At 50.5% G+C, this 17,255-nt stretch overlaps 2 protein-coding genes across 3 annotated transcripts; one reads left to right on the top strand and one right to left on the bottom strand.

Moving 5' to 3' along the window:
• Nucleotides 1–1,260: 1,260 nt before the first annotated feature.
• Nucleotides 1,261–3,975, bottom strand: CCDC87 (coiled-coil domain containing 87). The gene has a single exon (XM_019737887.3). The coding sequence runs from the start codon at nucleotides 3,963–3,965 to the stop codon at nucleotides 1,398–1,400; it is 2,568 nt and encodes an 855-aa protein (XP_019593446.3). The 5' UTR covers nucleotides 3,966–3,975; the 3' UTR covers nucleotides 1,261–1,397.
• On the top strand, nucleotides 3,457–15,548 carry CCS (copper chaperone for superoxide dismutase). 2 transcript variants are annotated; one of them, XM_074336738.2, is made up of 8 exons: nucleotides 3,457–3,575; nucleotides 4,595–4,667; nucleotides 10,062–10,199; nucleotides 10,395–10,572; nucleotides 11,170–11,230; nucleotides 14,872–14,949; nucleotides 15,021–15,124; nucleotides 15,229–15,548. In XM_074336738.2, the coding sequence occupies exons 2-8, from the start codon at nucleotides 4,613–4,615 to the stop codon at nucleotides 15,380–15,382; spliced, it is 768 nt and encodes a 255-aa protein (XP_074192839.2). In that variant the 5' UTR covers nucleotides 3,457–3,575; nucleotides 4,595–4,612; the 3' UTR covers nucleotides 15,383–15,548. The 2 variants fall into 2 exon arrangements, with proteins under 2 accessions (XP_074192839.2, XP_019593447.2); XM_019737888.3 differs by lacking the exon at nucleotides 3,457–3,575 and adding an exon at nucleotides 4,103–4,262.
• Nucleotides 15,549–17,255: the final 1,707 nt, after the last annotated feature.

A 17,255-nucleotide genomic window follows, 5' to 3' on the forward strand; every position in this document is an offset into this window, starting at 1 on the left:
AGTTAAATAAAAATACACGGTGTAATACTACATAGCTATCAAAAAGAATAAGGCAGCGCCATGTGTATTGACATGGAATGAGTTCAAGGCATGGTACGTGAAAACAGCAGCAAAACAGAGGTACAGCATGTTACCACTGGTGTGGTTATAAACATATGCATAGATCATACATACATATATATGCTCATATGCATCGGCTATCTCCGAACTAGTTTATACAAGGGTCTACAAGGCCTTACACAATCTAACCTGCCCCTTGGCACCTTGTCATGAACCCTCTGGCTCATGTCTCTTTGCTTTTCTGACAGCCCAGGCATCCGGTTAATTTAGGACTTTGAAATGGCTGTCAGAAAAGTTGTCATCTCAGATGTCCACGGGGCTCACTTCTTCCCCTCCTTCAAGCCTTTGTTCAAATCTTACCTTTCCAGTGAGGCCTACACTGACTGCACTAATTAAAACTGTGTCCCTCGCCCTTTGTTTCCTCTTACCCTACCCTACTTGTTCTTTTTTCCACAGTACTTATCACCCTCTAACATTCTATCAGTCAATGTTCTTAGGTACTACGTTTATTGTTTATTGTTTGTTTCCCCCCAGTAGAATGTAAACTCTACAAAGGATAGGGGTCTTTGTTTTGTTTGTGATAGAGACCAGGCAAAAACTACCTAGTAGGTACTCAACAATTATTTGCTGAATAAGGGAAAGATACACACGACACTGGTAACAGTTGTTACCCCAGGAAGGGGAACTGAGATACTGGAGGTGGGGTTAGAAAGGAGACTTACTTTCCAGTACATACCCTTGTGTGCTTTGGACCATGTGCTTGTATTCATTGGTAAAAACTTAATAAAAAATGTTTAGCTTTATCAATAGTGTGCTAGAACTGGAAGAAGTGACAACCTGGACCCAAGTCCTTCAGCTGACATATGATGGCCCAGGTGCAGAACAGATAAGTAATTTGCCCAAGGTTACACAGCCAGGATTTAAACCCACATCTACTAACTCCAGAGCCCTAGCTGTTAACCATTATGCCACAGAGCCTATCAGCCGATTTAACGTAGCGTGATAGAAATGCCAAAGTATTCCAAAGGTGATGGTGTGCCTCCGTCTGATATTTTCCACTATAATAAACTCCAAGGGATGGTCTGAATTCTTTTGATATATGAGATTTTGACTGTATTGTGCTTAGCTTGACATAAATGGGAATATTGGGCTTGGGGGTTCTTTTATGAGAATTTCATTGTCAAAGTAAAGTGTTAATCTCAGTCCCTTGGTAGTTGGAAGCACAGTGATCTGAAGCCTGTACTCCCAGTTATTTCTTCTTCCAAAGCAATCAAGAGGTCTGGATGAGCTGCTGGGTGTTGGGGGGTGAGGGAGGGATGTGAGGGCACTTGGCCTGGTCAGAAGGTAATGGGACTATTCCCAGGGGCTATTAAAGGCTGGCTGCCGAGCCTCCTGAACACGGCTGACTGCTGGGAAGCCTTCTGGGCCCGGACCAGGTGGCGTGCCCGCCGCCGCTGCTGCAGCCAGTACAGCATCTCCACTTTGTCGCGCTTCATCTTGTCCAGGTAGCGCCGCCCCTTGAAGATCACTGGCTCGCTGAAGATTAACTCAATCTTCTCAAGAAGTGAAGCCAAAGGAGCCTCCATTAGACTAAGCTTCTTGTGTAGATGGTTGCGGATTTGATTCTCCTCCAGGAAGCGACTCAGACCCATGCCAGTCTTTTGGAAGAAACGGTTGGGGTCAGAGGCCTGTCGCTCAAACCACTCCAGTTTCCCCAGCAACATCTCCCGAAGCTGAATGGGCTGCAGGGCCCTCTCCCAGGCACTCACCAATGAAGGTAGCTGCCTCAGACGGGCATTGGAGCTGTACTTGATGGCCATGTCCAGCCGGTCCTTGTGGGGGACCTCAAGCATGGACCACAACCGCTCCAGACGCTTCTGCAGGCTCTGGATTTTGTGGGGTTCTTCCAGGAGGTTGGTCCCTTCAGTTTCTAGCCTGTGCTCCAGCACTGTGTTCCAATCCCACTCTCCTGGCACAAAGTCTGGCTCTTCATCTTCTAGCAAGGGAGGTGGGTGCTGAATCTTTAGGGACTCTCTGACGGGGGCCACGATCTCCACAGGAACCTCCTCTTCAAACATTTGGAAGATGACATGGAGGAAATCTGTCTCCTGGTTGGTGAGGTATTTGAAATAGTCATCCACGGACAAGGAGGTTTTCCGCCACTTTGTCCACAAGGCCTTACTTGATTTCCTCTCCCCGCCTTTGCTTATTTGGGGTGATGTGAGCGAAGACGTTCTATCCAGGTTGGACTGCAAAGTGTTTGCTCTCTGGGTATAAAGTCCAACCAGCTTGGGGTTGATGACACAATACTGTTTTTCTTGACGTAGAAAGGCTGAGGTCAGGAACTTCGACCAATCTTTATTGGCTGCACGCTCAATCATGGGTCCCTGGTCAAAAGAGAAGTGGTCAAGAGAGACACGGCTCATCAACTCCTTGTAGACCTCCCTGATGCTATTACCAACAAAGCGATCAACATCCATTTCCTCGATAAGTTTGGATTCCAGTTCACCAGCCAGGTGGTCGTATAGGACTCCGGTCCCCTCAATGTGGAAGGAATCCAAAAACTTTCTCTCAGAGACCTGCACACTAGCTGCCTGGACTACCACCTGATTTCTTAGCTTCAAAGTAACAGTCACTGGCTGTGGATGAAGTGCAAGGGGTTGGGGGGACTTGGGGCCCCACTGTCCAGAGGTTTCTTGTTCTTCCTTCAGCATTCTCTGCAGCTCTTCCATGCGATGTGCTGCAGTTGGGCAGTGGGTCAGGGTCCCCAGGAGCAGGGGCAGGCTTGAGTCCAGCGGTGAGTAGCGAGTCCACTCCAATTTCATGCTCTTCATTATCTGCTTCAGGTCCTCAGCTACTGTGTTCCCTGCCACCTCTGGTTTGCTCTCTGTAACCAGGACCAGCGGGGTTAAGGGACGAGGCCGGAGTGGAGGAAGGCCCAACTCATCTGCTAGCTTCCAGCCCTCACGCAGAGAGGGCATGGACTGGCCCTTCTGGAGATGGGAGTAGAGAGGCAAATGGGGGGTGGGGGAAGACTCGCTGGTGGGAGTCACAGAGTATCTGGGCAGTGACACAATCTGTGAGGAACTGAAGCTGCTTTCTCCCTTCCTTTGCATGGCGGGCAGCCAGGGGAGAGGCTTTCTCCTCTTCAGGTGCGGGATGGATTTCAATTCCTTCACTGGATCCGGTTCAGGCTCACTGAAAAATTCTGGCGGGCGGCTGAGTTGGATGAGGTAGTTCAGATTGAGGGTGCAGCCTGACCCTTGGGCAAAGTCGATGCTGTGAGGCCATGGCTTAAAATCCCCAGGGGGCCCGACGGAGCGCAGTTTGTATATGCTGTCCTGGGTCTGCTCTACCTTCAGTAGGGCACGGAAGTCGGAGAGCAGGCCACGGTAGACCTTGGGGCTGGTGAGGAAGACTGTGCAGTCCCTGGCGAGGCTGGCGGCCAAACGAGTGAGCGTGGCTGATTCTGTGAAGACATCTGAGGAGGTCGACATGGTCTTCAGCAGGTGCAGGTAGCGTAAGAAGAGGTGCTCACAGCTGAGCAGGACGTAGACCAGGAGCCGCTTTCGCAGCCTCTGGTTGTCCAAGTGGCTCAAACTGGGTTCAGTGGGAGGCTCCCGCCAGCTGCACTTTAGCTCGTTCAGGATGACCTCTGTGAAACGGAGTCGGCCCTCGGGAGGCATCCGCTCTGCCAGCCCGCTGAGGGCCAGCCGCTTGGCCACCTGGCGGCACAGTGATGCCACGGTCAGCCGCGAGACGGGCAAGGGCAGTAGCATAGGGACCTCCTGCGGTAGGGGCTTCTGAGGCTCTGGGCGTGTCGCCCTGCGTGGGAAGAGCGACAGCGGACGCAGTAACTGGTGGTAAAACTGCTGGAGCTCGGCTTCAGGTTTAAAGGGCTCCATATTACCGCTGGCAGCGCGGATCTTGCGGGCAGAGGCGGCGAAGCTGTTACTAAGGCAACCAGGGGCCGGGCGGCCCGAGTGCGCTTGCGCGTCCGGTGCTCACTACTCCTTGGAGGTGGAAACGGGGCCTTGAATGCGCGCGCACCAGGAGGCGGGGCAAAGTCTGGCTTCCGAGGCTCCCCCTCCTCGCGACTCTTCTCGGGTTTCTGCTACAGAACTCCAGCAATTCAGGTCTTTAGGCCAGTGACTGGGTCTGAGATGGCATCGGACTCGGGGGACCGTGAGATCGCCTGCACGGTGAGGGTCGAAGCCTAGTGTGGGAGCCTCGCCGGGCAGAGAGACTCAGCTCCTGGGGGTGATCGTTAACGCGGGAAGGGAAGGAAAGAAGCGGGCACCAGGGGCGAGGCCGGGAGCCCCAGCGTGAAACGGGTGCTAGAGTAGCAGGGTCCTTGGCGTTAATATCGGAGGGTGTCGATCCTGATCTTGATTGATAATGAAGAAGGCGCTTCAGGAAGGGTCACGTGGGGCGTTTCCCCAGGCGTTTGGGATGGTCCTAGGAGAGGTAGTGAAACAGGATCACGCAAGAGGAGTCCCCAGCTCTCATCCGCGGGTCCCTGCCGCCCTTGCAGCTGGAGTTCGCTGTGCAGATGACCTGTCAGAGCTGTGTGGACGCGGTGCGCAAGTCCCTGCAAGGGGTAGCAGGTAAGAGCCAGATAAATTTTCTGCGGACAGTCCGGAGGCCTCTGGGAGAGGCAGGCAAATCTCTTAAACCAACCCTACTCCCATTTTACAGACGCAGAAATTGAAACCCAGAGAGAGGAAGGGATGTTCTCAGAATCATATACAAAGACCCAGAGACAGAGCCTGGAGTACAGGTCTCAAGCCTGCCCTACCAGCAACTGTCTGTCCTAGCGTCTTAAAAGTTCAGATGCCTGGAGAGTGAGGAGCTAGGCTGAGTATAGCCCCACCTACAAGGGGGAGATCCCTGGAAGACGGGCTGTTCTTGCTTGGGAAACAGCATAATCTCGGCAAAGCAAAGGGCAGCGCTGGCCATGTTCCATCGTAGGCAGATCCTGACTCTTAAGAGCCAGCTAGCTAGCAGGTCTGGAGACGACCTGGCACAATTGGAAAGATCCGAGAAGGCAGAGCCACCAGCATGGCACTGGGAACTGCCTTCCTTTTGATTCTGTTAAACGTGCGTTCATCCAGTTCATTCAGCAGGTATGGACCAGACATTGGGTGCTTTTTAGGAAGAATGCTTCACAAATGTTCCAGGCACAGCCCCTGCCTCAGGTAAATATGAGCACACAAGCATTGCTCATGGAAGAGCACTTCTGATAGGAGATGAGACGAGATGGCTTCTGAAGCTGGGACCCTGGTGGAACTCAGCTCTGTATAAGGCAGCAGTGTGTCATAGTTGTTAGGGTATGTGCTCTTGAGTTAGACTGGGTTCAGATCTCCTCTTTGCCGCTCAATGGCACTGAGATCAATGGCACTGAGTAACTCATGCATGTTACTTTTTGTGTCTGTGTTTCTTCAGTGTTTAAACGGGCATGATAGTGGAAGCTATTCCAGAAGATTGACGTGAAGAGTAAATGAGTTAATTAGCACTTTAGAAAAGTCTTTGGCATATCGTGAGAGCCCACTAAGTCTTAGAGCATGAGAGGAGGGGTTACAGATGGTCATCTGGCTGGGTGGAGGCAACAGGGGACAGATCTCCAAGCTGGGTTTGCTGTGTGTTGTGGGATTTGGGCAACAGTCTGTGGAGATTGAGTCATTCCACCGAGAGTGGAGTGTTCTGACCAAAGCTTTCTGAGGATGCTGGGCTCTTCACTACCTGTAAAATGTTCTTGCTGGGAGAGCAAACAGCTGGACTTTCTGTTGAACACTGCAGGTGTTTAGCCCTCAGCAGGTTTCTTAGGCTCAGAAAAAGACTCCTGGTGATTATGTTTTTGATCTAGGTGACTGGAAACAGCTTGGCTTTTTCATGGGTTGAGCAGGGAAGTTGTAGTTTCCCAGAATGAAGAGAGAGAGGAAGGGAGGGAGGGAGGGAAGGAGAGAGAGAGAGAGAGAGAGAGATTTGCTCTCTCCAGGAGGCCCTGGGCTTTGGGAAAGAGCTCTGCTCTCCCAAAGGTTTAAGTGGGAGGAGCTTCCAGCCCAAGATTCACTTCCTTGAACCCTTATCACACACCCTGGGGTTCACTGTGGCCTTATCTTTTCTCCCTCACTGGGTTCTGAGCTAAACAAGGGCTGGCCTGGCCACACTCTGGGGTTCACCAGCCAAACTGCACTGCTGCTTAGCTGGAGAGCCAGCCTCTTCTTGGTTCAGATTCAAGGTCAAGAATTCGGGAAGTGCATAGTTACAAATTGCTTCTCACTTGGAGCCTCCTGCTTCAGGAGCAGAGAATCGGCTCTTCTTAGGAGACCTCAGGTCAGGAACCCGCCTGCACTGAAGCCAGCACATCATCAAGTCTTGTCTGCTGTATGTCTGAAACATACTCAGAATCCAGCTTCTCTTTTTCCATACTTGGGCCTTCACACCAGTCCAAGCCACCTCATCTCTCCCTGACCCACACGAGAACCTCATCTTTGGGCTCCCTGTTGCGCCCTCTAATAGCTTTTCCATATAAAAGCCAGAGTGATTTTTAAAATCATATGTTAGATAATGCGGCTGCCTTGCTTAAAATACTCTAGAAGTAATAATGTTTGAGAGCTTCCCATGGGCCACGCACTGTTCTAAATGTTGGAGCCTCACGGGGCAGAGAGCCTCATTTAGGTCTTGAATATGAAATATTCAAGAAATAACTCATTTAGCTCTTCAATAACCCTCTGAAATAGATATTATAGTATTACTATCTCCATTTGCAGGTGAAGAAACTGAACAGAAAACTCAACAGAAAGGTTGAGTAACTTGTCTAAGGTCACACAGCTAGTATGTGGCAGACTCAGGATTTCAACCCTAGAGCCTACATTCTCTAACACTGTCCACTATGGCCTCTCCAAAATTCAAATCCAGATTTTTTCCTGTTGCCTACAAGGCTTTGCTTGATTGGCCTCCATATCTTACTATTCTCTTTACTCCCAGCTTCAACCACACTGGCCTTTCTAAAACGCATCAATGTTGTTCCTGCCTCAGGGTCTTTGCCCCTTCAGTTCTTTCTGCTGGAATGCCCTTCCCTGACTACCTTCAGGCCTTTGCTTAAAGGCTCAGAGAGACCTTCCTTGACCAGCCTGCCTGAGTGGCTCATCCCCGAGTTGTTCCCATTTCATTGATCACACTTTTCACTCTCTGAGTCTCTCTCATGCATGTATTTGCTATCCGTGTCCTTGTACTTGAATGTGTGCTGCTTCACGGGGTAGAGACATCGCCTGACTTGTGCCCTGCTATATCCCCACTGCCTGGAATGTGGCACATGCTTAGTATACATTTGTTAAATGAATGAATAATCGAATGAATAAATGAAACCTCTTGCACTGCATGTTTATCTGAGCCCTGGGAACCTCAGTCTGTCTTTTGGGGTCCAACCCTACTTCCTTGGGGCAGGAGGACCAAGCATCAGCCTTGGGGTTGGACAGGCTGCCTTCCAAGCTTTGTGACCTCAAGCCAGTTGTGTAACCCTCTAGCCTCATTTCCTCACCTGCCAGATGAGGGCATTGTCACTCCCTTGATGTGTAAAGCAGAGCACCCAGCTCTTGGCATACCCTGCAGGCTCAGGCCACAAGAGTTCTGTGCCGTCCTCCCCACACCCCCTTTGCATCAAGAGGTACCTCTAGGTGGACCCAGAACTCCAAGGCTTCACAGGCTGCCTAGTGGCCCAGGATGTGATGTCATGTGAAGTGAGAGACCGTTTGGTTTTTTGGAGGGTTTTCTTCTCACAGAATTGCCCTGTACTTGCAGGGGAGGAAATGGGTTTGTCTGATCTCTTACACATTCTGCCCAGCTCAGTGTCATGGATCCTGACACTGAGCTTTCCCGGGCTCTCCAAGCAAACCCGGGAGACCTTTATAACCAACCACAGGCCAAATATTCCTGTCTCTCAGGTGCTGCCTCCTCCCAGTAGCATTTCCCAGTTTTGTCACCTTTGCACAGGAAGGAATATGAACAGCAGAGGTACCTTGTCTGTGCCCTGGGAGTTACTCTCTTCTCTGCCTGGTGGTTAACCCGTGTGTATTCTGAGTTCTCCCACAGCCTGTGCGTTCCCTGAGGACCAGCGCTTTCCCTGACCCTGGCCTCCTCCGGGCCAAGCACACATTTATTGAAAGAATATGGAGGAGGGAAAAAAGGATGAGGCAAGACCAAAGGTTTCACAGAGCACTAGCTCCAGGCCTTGTGAAATGCCTCATTTAATGTGTGTCTCCTGGACCTCCCAGGCCCCCCTGCCCTTTACCCTGCAGAGAAACAAACACACTTCCTGAGATCAAAGCACAATGCTAGGAAGCCCCACCCCCATCTGACAGCAGTAGTTACTGCTCCCTGCCCCCCCTTGTGTACTGGCTGAGGATTCTAGAGTTCTCTTAAAAGGCCCTGGGACCCCAAATATCTGAATGAAGGGGAAGCCTCTTCTCTTCCTTCTTTGAGTTGGCTCACTGTTCCTCAAAGCTGAGCATGTGTCGGAATCATCACGTGGTTTCGGTACACATGTGACTTTAGGCATTTGGGGGGCAATTGAGACCCACTGTCTTTTTTTTTTTTTTTTTTTTTTAGGAATAAGTGACAAACATTTCTTTTTATTGTTATTAAAGTTTTTCCCAATGTAGTTCAGTAACTGAAGCATTCTAATTTAGTTTTATTTTATTCCACTGTTGAACATAGTCTGAGCCGTACACACTCCCTTCCCTTTCACCTCAAAGGGAGCTCCTTTGTATGTAGCCACACAGAGACCCACTGACTTTTGAACCTGACCCTTGTGGAGCACACAGAGCTCCTGCCCTCACAGAGCATTGTAATCAGTGCAGTGTGAGTTATGTGGGGAAGTGGGAGCTGCTACGGGAGGGCAGAGGAGGGGGTCCCAGCCCAGCCTGGAGGCTGGGGGGCTGCTTCTCAGGGTGAGCAGCATCCAGGTGAAGTGCTCGGGCTCCAGAGTTAGGCTGCCGGGCATGAATCCCAGTTCCACATTTTACTACAACGTGACTTTGAGCAAGTTTCTTAATTTCTCTGTGCCTCAGTTTTCTTGCCTATTCTATGGGGTTACCTGAGTATGGAATTCGTTACTACAGGTAAAGGACGAAAAAGCCCACAGTGCATGCTGGGTAAATGTTAGCTGTCATAGTGATGGTGATAGTCCCCCTTATGTGTATACCAGTTTTATTGAGATACAATTCATATAACATAAAGTTCACCCGTCTAAAGTGCACAGTTCAGTGGTTTTTAGTATGTTCAGAGTTGTATAACCATCATCACGATCGCTTTTATATTTCTTCACTTTATGAAGAAGTTGTATACTTTAGCTGGATACAATTCCCCTGTTCCCCCACCCCCTAATCTACTTTGTGTCTTTATAGGTTTACCTATTCTGCACATTTCATCCAGAATGGCATCATCTAACTCATACGTGGTCTTTTGTGACTGGCTTTCCCGTAACATAATGTTTTCAAGGTTCATCCATTTTGTAGAGAGTTATCAGTGCTTCACTCCTTTTTATGGCTGAATAGTATTTCGTTGTATGGAAATACCACATTTTGTTTACCCATTCATGAGTGGATGGACCTGTGGGTTGTTTTCACCTTTGGACTATCATGAATAACACGGCTATTGATCACCCACTTTTATAAAAACTTTTTTTTTTTTTATAAAAACATTTTTTAAAGAATTATCTATGCTTAAAAAGTTATACATAATGCCTGGCATGTGATAAGGACTCATAACAGTCCTTGGGGTGAGATGACATCATCCCCACTTTATTTATAAACAAACAGACTCAGAGAGGTGAAGGGCCGTCCCCAGCTGGAAAGCAGCTTCCGAGCCTACCTCTAGCCATGGGCAGGTTGGTGAGTCACCCAACCTGGGGGTGGGGAGTCACCCTCTGTTTCTCTCTTCCCTGTTCCCAGCACAGGGTGCCAGCCCTCTGCTGCCCTCTGCCCCCTCTCTCCTCCCAGGTGTCCAGAATGTGGAGGTGCAATTGGAGAACCAGATGGTCCTGGTGCAGACCACCCTGCCCAGCCAGGAGGTGCAGGCCCTCTTAGAAGGCACGGGACGGCAGGCAGTACTCAAGGGCATGGGCAGTGGTCTCTTGCGTGAGTAACCACTGTGACCTTGGCCTTGCCTCTCTGGGAGGGAGGTGGCCTGGGGCTGATATAAATCTAACCACAGGATTTGGGGACTTTGGGTTGGAGAAGGCTTGGGGGAGGAGGGTAAAAGATCTGTGGGGCTCTCTCCATGCCCTTCCCCAGCTGATGAAGGCGTGGGGCTGGGTGTCTAATACCTTGCAGAGAATCTGGGGGCAGCCGTGGCCATTCTGGAGGGGCATGGCCCTGTGCAGGGGGTGGTGCGCTTCCTCCAGCTGACCCCTGAGCGCTGCCTCATTGAGGGGACCATTGACGGCCTGGAGCCTGGGCCGCACGGACTCCATGTCCATCAATTCGGGGACCTCACAAAGAACTGCAACAGGTAAGTCGTCTGTAACCTCCCCTGTAATATCCTCATCCCCTAGTTGTGCACCCACTATGTGCAGGGGCCTGTATTCAGCCCTTGACACATACTTTCACACTGTTCTGCAAAGTACCCTGTGAGGCATGTGCACATAGGCCCAGTTTACAGATGATGAAACTGAGGCTCAAAGAGGTTAGATGACTTGTCAAAGGCTCCAGAGCATGTAAATAGTAGAATGGGGATTTGAACCAAAATCTGACCCTGACACTCCTGCTCATAGCTATCTTACTGCCTGTGAGATGGAAGGTGACTCCTGGACGTGAGAAGGGCAAGTTCCCGTGTCATGGTGTTTGTCATGGTGTTTGTCAAACAATTAGTTGTTTACTCATCTGTGTCTCCCCTGGAAGTTTATTGAGGGTAGGACCCGTGTTTGATTGTACTAGTGACCTCAATCCAAAGCCTGGCACAGAGAGGGAGTGTTTGTTGAATGAATGAGTGAGTGAGTGAATGAGTGAGTAAGTGCATGGATGAAACAAATATAGTTAAAGTAAGAGGATGGGTCACCTGGACTGTGAGCTGCTGCTTGACTTCCCACCTGCTACCTTTTCTTCTTAGCTGTGGGGATCACTTTAACCCTGATGGAACGTCTCATGGGGGCCCCCAGGACTCTGACCGGGTGAGTGTCCACTGGGGTGAGGCTCGGGCTGAGAGAGAGCTCAGGGTCTCAGAGGAAGGGCAGGCAGCTCTTGGCTCCTCTGAGTGCGGTTCTTTTTTACTGGAGTCTTTTCCCTTCATTTTGTTTCGTTCAGAAGCATTTATTGACACTTTCTGTGATCAAGGCCTGTTCCATCGGAGCTCACAGTCTGGTAGGGAGACCACTGAGTACTCCGAGGTTGCAATGACAAGAGATTATCCTGGCAGGAGGCTCTGGGAACCCAGAGCAAGCACCTGATCCAGCCCCAGGGGCACAGGCAGTAGGAGGAGCTTCTAGAAGTGACGGCGTAGAAGATGAAAGTTTTACTCAGACTAAACAGGCCGTTCCCCATGCTCCAATTCCTGGTCCTGGAATTTTCGTTTTTCACCAGAGAATTGTTTTCCCCATTGGAGCAAGTCATGTGCTGCCTTAATGATTTTTATCTTACCTGAGTACTGCTTGTTTTGTTTGTTACTCAGTGTTTTGATTTAAATTGACTTTGATTAAAATTTTTTTCCTTAGGTGAATTTAGTTATTTTTAGTGTTTTAATCCATCACAGAACATTCCTAAAAGAGAAAGTACTGTCCTGAACCCCCAGGTCCCCATTACTGGTCTTCATCAATCACCACCTCATGGCCAGTCCTGTTTTATCTATACCACGTCCTTCTCCACCATAATTTTAAAGCAAATCAAGACCTTATTTTATGTAATTAAGGTTGATTTATTTTTAACAAGAAACTTGATATTGCCACAGAGACTGGAAAACCAGTACTTCTTTTTTCTTTTCCTTTATTTTTTATTTTTTTAAGGAGGGCGCAGCTCACAGTGGCCCATGCGGGGATCGAACCAGCAACTTTGGTGTTATCAGCACCACGCTCTAACCAACCGAGCTAACGGGCCACCCTGAAAACCAGTACTTCTAGCATAATAGGAGGATCACTGTGGAAATAAGTCAGTGCAGGCCTCAAAAGTGTTCTCAGAGTTCCTACTTTGTTAATGTGAGGAGCTGAGTTCCTGCCTTTGTTAATGTGAGGAGCAAACGTTAAGAGGTATTAAAGACCTATTAACACCAAACAGAAACTTTGTCCTGGATTTAAGCCAGGAGGGCTGCCTTCTCCCTCGGTGATGTAATGTTTCCTAGCCCTGTCACACACTGGGTACCATGTTGTGTGTGTTCCCCCTCCTTGGGGACTCAGCACCAGGCCGTCTCTGGGTCCTGATCCTGGAAACTGGTGACTCCTCTGTACACCCTCGCAGGACTCAGACTTCCTTGGTTTTTGTTTTCTATCTTGATGAAAGTTTGCAACCTTCTGCCACAAAACAAATGAACACATGGTGTGTGTTTCTTAATTCATGTAACTGATTTGTTGGACTTTTGACAGCTCTGTCACATTTCTCATGGTCAAAAGTTTTTACTTCTTTCCCCCCCAAAGTGGGAGAAGCCTTTCTGTTGAATCCATTAACTATTGCTGTGAATCAAATCACTCCAGACGTAGGGGTTAAAATAAGCATTTATCATCTCCGTTTCTCTGGGTGCAGTTTAGCTGGGGCCTCGGGCTTAGGGTCTCTCACAGGCTGCAGTCAAGGTGTTGGCTGGGGCTGCAGCCAGCTCAAGGCTCGAGGTGGAAAGGACCTGCTCCCACACTCACTCGTGTTGCTGTTGCCAGACCTTGGGGCCTCCTTGGCTGTTGGCCAGAGACATCAGTCCTTTGCCATGTGGGCAGCAGGCAACAGAGCAGCTGGCTTCCCTCAGAGCAAGTGAGTGAGAGAACGAGAGGGCACCCAAGACTGAAGCCACACTCTTTTTGGAACCTAATCTTGGAAGTGTCACAGGTTCTAGCCCACACTTGGCTGGGGGTGTGGGTGTGGGGGGGGGAAGTACACAAAGGTGTGAATCCAGGGAGGTGCAATTTCACACTGAGCCTTGAAAGGTGCTGAGCAGGAATTAGGCAGGTGAAGAATGGGAGAGTGGGAATGGCGGGCTCAGCAGAGGAAACACCACAGGCACAGCCCTCGAGGCGTGAACCAGCAAGGAGCATCTGGGAACTGGCAGACTTCTGTGTCTCTTATGAAGTGGAGGTTTCTAAAGAGCAAGAGACCACCTCGTGACCTGTGCCCTGGCCGGGGCCCCTCTCAGGGCTGGGAATCAGAAGGGGCTGGAGCCAGTTGCTCTACAAAGCCCTTGGTGTAGACAGAGGAAGACAGAGCAAGGGCTACGAGGCCAAGGCCGCCACGATGACTGGCAAGTTCCTGGTGGATTTCAGTATCTGCTTTGGACCAGATGGAAATGAGTTCAATGTGGGAATTTACATCCAAGCCGGTTGTCCTTTTGCACGTCTCCTAACTGGTCTCAGCTTTGTTCCCTTCTCTCCTTGTGCCCCTCCAGTCCTTTCTCTTCATACACTGTACTAGGGGGATTGCTCCAAAGCATGGGGTCACCATGTCATGCCCCTGCCTGAAACCCTTCTTGGCTCCCCAGTGCTGAGGGTAGAGGCCCTGCCTGGCTGCTTGGTGTGACATCAAGGCCACCCTATAGGGCAGGGACTGGAAAAGCTACCTCTCCTGACCCTTTGCTGCTGCCCCCTGAGCCCAGTCCTAAAAACATTCCCCCAGGCTCTGTCGTCACCTCCCCCTCCTTGACCTTTCTACTTTAAGAGCTGCCAACATGGGGCATAACAAAAAGCACCTGGTGTAAGCAGCAGATGTCCCTCTGGAAAACAGGATAAAACAGAAGCGGCTCTTCTTGCTGCTTGTCAGACCCATCTATAGTGACGTGCCTTGTGACCACTTTGCAGCCAGGCCTTGTGTACCAGCCCATATTGGCACTGGCACTTGCTTCTGCCCAAAGTGTCAGGTTGGGGACAATTTATTTGCACAGATGTGAGTCTCTGTGACTCACAGTAAGGTCTTGTCACCAGAATACACACTCTCTATTGTACTAACTCTGTGTCATAATCACTCATCTGTTCCACATCTGGCTCCCACCAAGGCACAAACCCCTTGAGGGTGGTGGCCGCATATGTGCCCCCCATGCCTGGCAGAGGGTGTCTGATGCAGGAGGTGCTCAGTAGATATGTTATGACATTTTTATTACCTTCAAAGGAGAAGGTGGGAAGAGCCAGCTTCTGGGGGGATCAGGACAGGCCTTTGCTCCTGGTGTTTTTTCTCTCTGTTCCTGGAGGCTGGATGTCAGGGAAAGGATGCTGGCTGCCTCGGCTGATCAAGAAGCCAAGCTTGGCTAACAAGCTCAGGGGTTCACAGAATCATCAGAAGGCTGGAGAACCGGGCATGGAAAGAAGCAGGAACCGGGCAGGCTTCTGAGGCTGGGATAAAAGTCTGGGCAATGGCTTCCTAGGAAGAACAGTCTAGCTCACCGTACCTGACTTCCTTGGAGGGGATCACTGGCTATTTTCAGTGTGCTGTCATTCTGCCCAGGAATTCAGTTCCAGGGAGGGAGTGTCCAATTGCCTTCCTTATGTCCTGGGCAGTCAGTCCCTTCATCCTACCTGACTGTACCCACAGGAGGACGGACAGTGGTACTTTTGGGAGGGGAATCAGCTACTGGGAAGCCGGAAGCTAGCAGCTGTGCCCTGAGTGCTCCTTTCCCTGGGTCTCATTGCAGCATCGGGGAGACCTGGGGAACGTCCACGCTGATGCTGACGGCCGAGCCATCTTTCGGATAGAGGATGAGCAGTTAAAGGTATGGTGGAAAAGAAAGTGGGGACCTTGCCTCACAGGTCCACTGTCTGAGGCCAATGTCTCCCCTCAAAGGTGTGGGATGTGATTGGCCGAAGCGTGGTCATCGATGAGGGTGAAGACGACCTGGGCCAGGGCGGCCATCCCTTATCCAAGATCACGGGGAACTCAGGAAAGAGGTGGGTAGTGCCGCCCCCTGCAGGAGGCTGTGCTCTGCCCGCCGTACGTGTGCAACTCTGGAGGGGCCCAGAGGGGCCCACCCATGACCACACATTCTCTGCAGGTTGGCCTGTGGCATCATTGCACGCTCTGCCGGCCTTTTCCAGAACCCCAAGCAGATCTGCTCCTGCGATGGCCTCACCATCTGGGAGGAGCGAGGCCGGCCCATCGCTGGTAATGGACGAAAGGAGCCGGCCCAGCCCCCCGCCCACCTCTGAGCACGGCCTCAGCCTTGGGTCTGTTACTGTCTTCCCACCTGCATGCTGTCCACTTCTGGCGGGAGGAGGGGGAGGCCCTGCTTGCCCAGTCCGAGGAGAACTAGGGTTCTGGGTGTGCAGGGAGCTGTGATGCTCCCTTGGCTAATTAAAGTTATTTTCATATGAACTTTGTGTTTTGTCTGTGTCCCCATGTCCTTTAATGGGCTTAGTGAACACAGTCCCTCTGCCTCTGCCTTCCCCTTCCAGGGCCAGCTCTTGGCTTTGGAGCCAAACAAAACTGAATTCAAATCCACATACGAGGTCTGACAATTCAGTTTACAAACTCATTCTGGAAAAAGTGCTCCATACCTCATTGCTGAATCTCACTATGGTCACCTTCAAAGTACTCCTCTTGGGAAGCTATTCACCGACGCCAGTGCCTTAGTCCACCCTTCAAAGCAATTTTAGAACTTTTTCTGAAATGGCTATCAGAGCTGTCGTCGTATTACCCTTGACGTCCTGAATGGCATCAAAATATCTTCCTTTCAATATTTCCTTTATCTTCGGGTAAAGAAAGAAGCCATTGGGTGCCAGATCATGTGAGTAGGGAGGGTGTTCCAATACAGTTATTTGTTTGCTGGCTAAAAACTCCCCCACAGACAGTGCCTTGTGAGCTGATGCGTTGTCGTGATGCAAGAGCCATGAATTGTTGGCGAAAAGTTCAGGTCGTTTTTTGTCTAATTTTTTCACGCAGCCTTTTCAGCACTTCCAAATAGGAAACTTGGTTAACTGTTTGTCCAGTTGGTACAAATTCATAACAACTAATCCCTCTGGTATCAAAAAATGTTAGTAACATCGTTGCAATAAGTTCGCAAACTTAATGGTCTGATGTCATACCTCCTGAGGGCTGCATCTTCCTCCTCAGGATCACAGTGGAGGGCCATAGCAGTCATATCTCTGTCTGTGGCTGCCCCTCTCCCTTCACTGTGGCCAGTTGGAACCAAAATGGACACCTGACCCATGCAGGGCCTTGCTTTCCCTGAGAAATCAGAGCAGATCCAACTTTAGTGTCTGTGTCTGCATCTGTCACATGGGAATATGGGAACCGTGGGCGGCCTCTTCTCCCTGCCTTATCGACTGAGTATCAGAAAAAGCTGTGGAGGATGAGGAGGAGAGAAACAGATGCACAGGGAAAACTTAAGAGATGCTGGACCATTGCTCCAGAGTCCCCACTGTGGGCTTTTCCTGAGGCCAGCTCCCCCCTGACCTGCGGGTTAGGAGACGCTCCTGTATCCCGCCCATACACACACACCCCTTTTAAGAAAAAAATGAATCTGGCTTGCGTTGATTTCTTTACTCAGAAGTAAAAGACTCTTAGTTAATAAGTGAAGTGCTTGGCACAGGGCCTGGCATAGTAAGTAAAGGGAGCAGTGATTGTGCTTCTGAGGCCAAACGGGGCCCTGGAGGCAGCCCCAGCCAGGCTCCCCTCTCACAGAGATGGCCAATATCCAAGGACTAGTCTGTGGGCCGGGGATTCTGGGCCTCCCTACTCATCTGATGTGCCCCCACCTCTACCCACACTGGACTGTCCCAAGCTTGCTCATTCGTGACAAAGCTGCTCTTACGACACAGCGGGCTGTCAGAGTGCAAACTTTGCCCCTTCCGCTGCCTGCTTAGAACCAGGTGGGTGGTTTTACAGTTCAGTTGGCCTTGGCTTAGGTGCGCCTGGCTCTGCTCCCGTTCTCCAAGTCCTGCCTGGTTCCCCCCCAAGATTGCCAGCCGTGCCTGTAGGCCCAGCCCTTGGATGGACCCTGCTCTTTCTTGCCACACCTATGCTGGTTGCTTTCTAGATCCCCGGAGTTCCTGGGGAACCAAATCCTTTTAAGCCTGGGGC

Source organism: Rhinolophus sinicus, chromosome 14 (assembly GCF_057876585.1).
Source record: "Rhinolophus sinicus isolate RSI-liver-muscle chromosome 14, RSI-T2T, whole genome shotgun sequence".
Taxonomy (NCBI): Eukaryota; Metazoa; Chordata; class Mammalia; order Chiroptera; family Rhinolophidae; genus Rhinolophus; species Rhinolophus sinicus.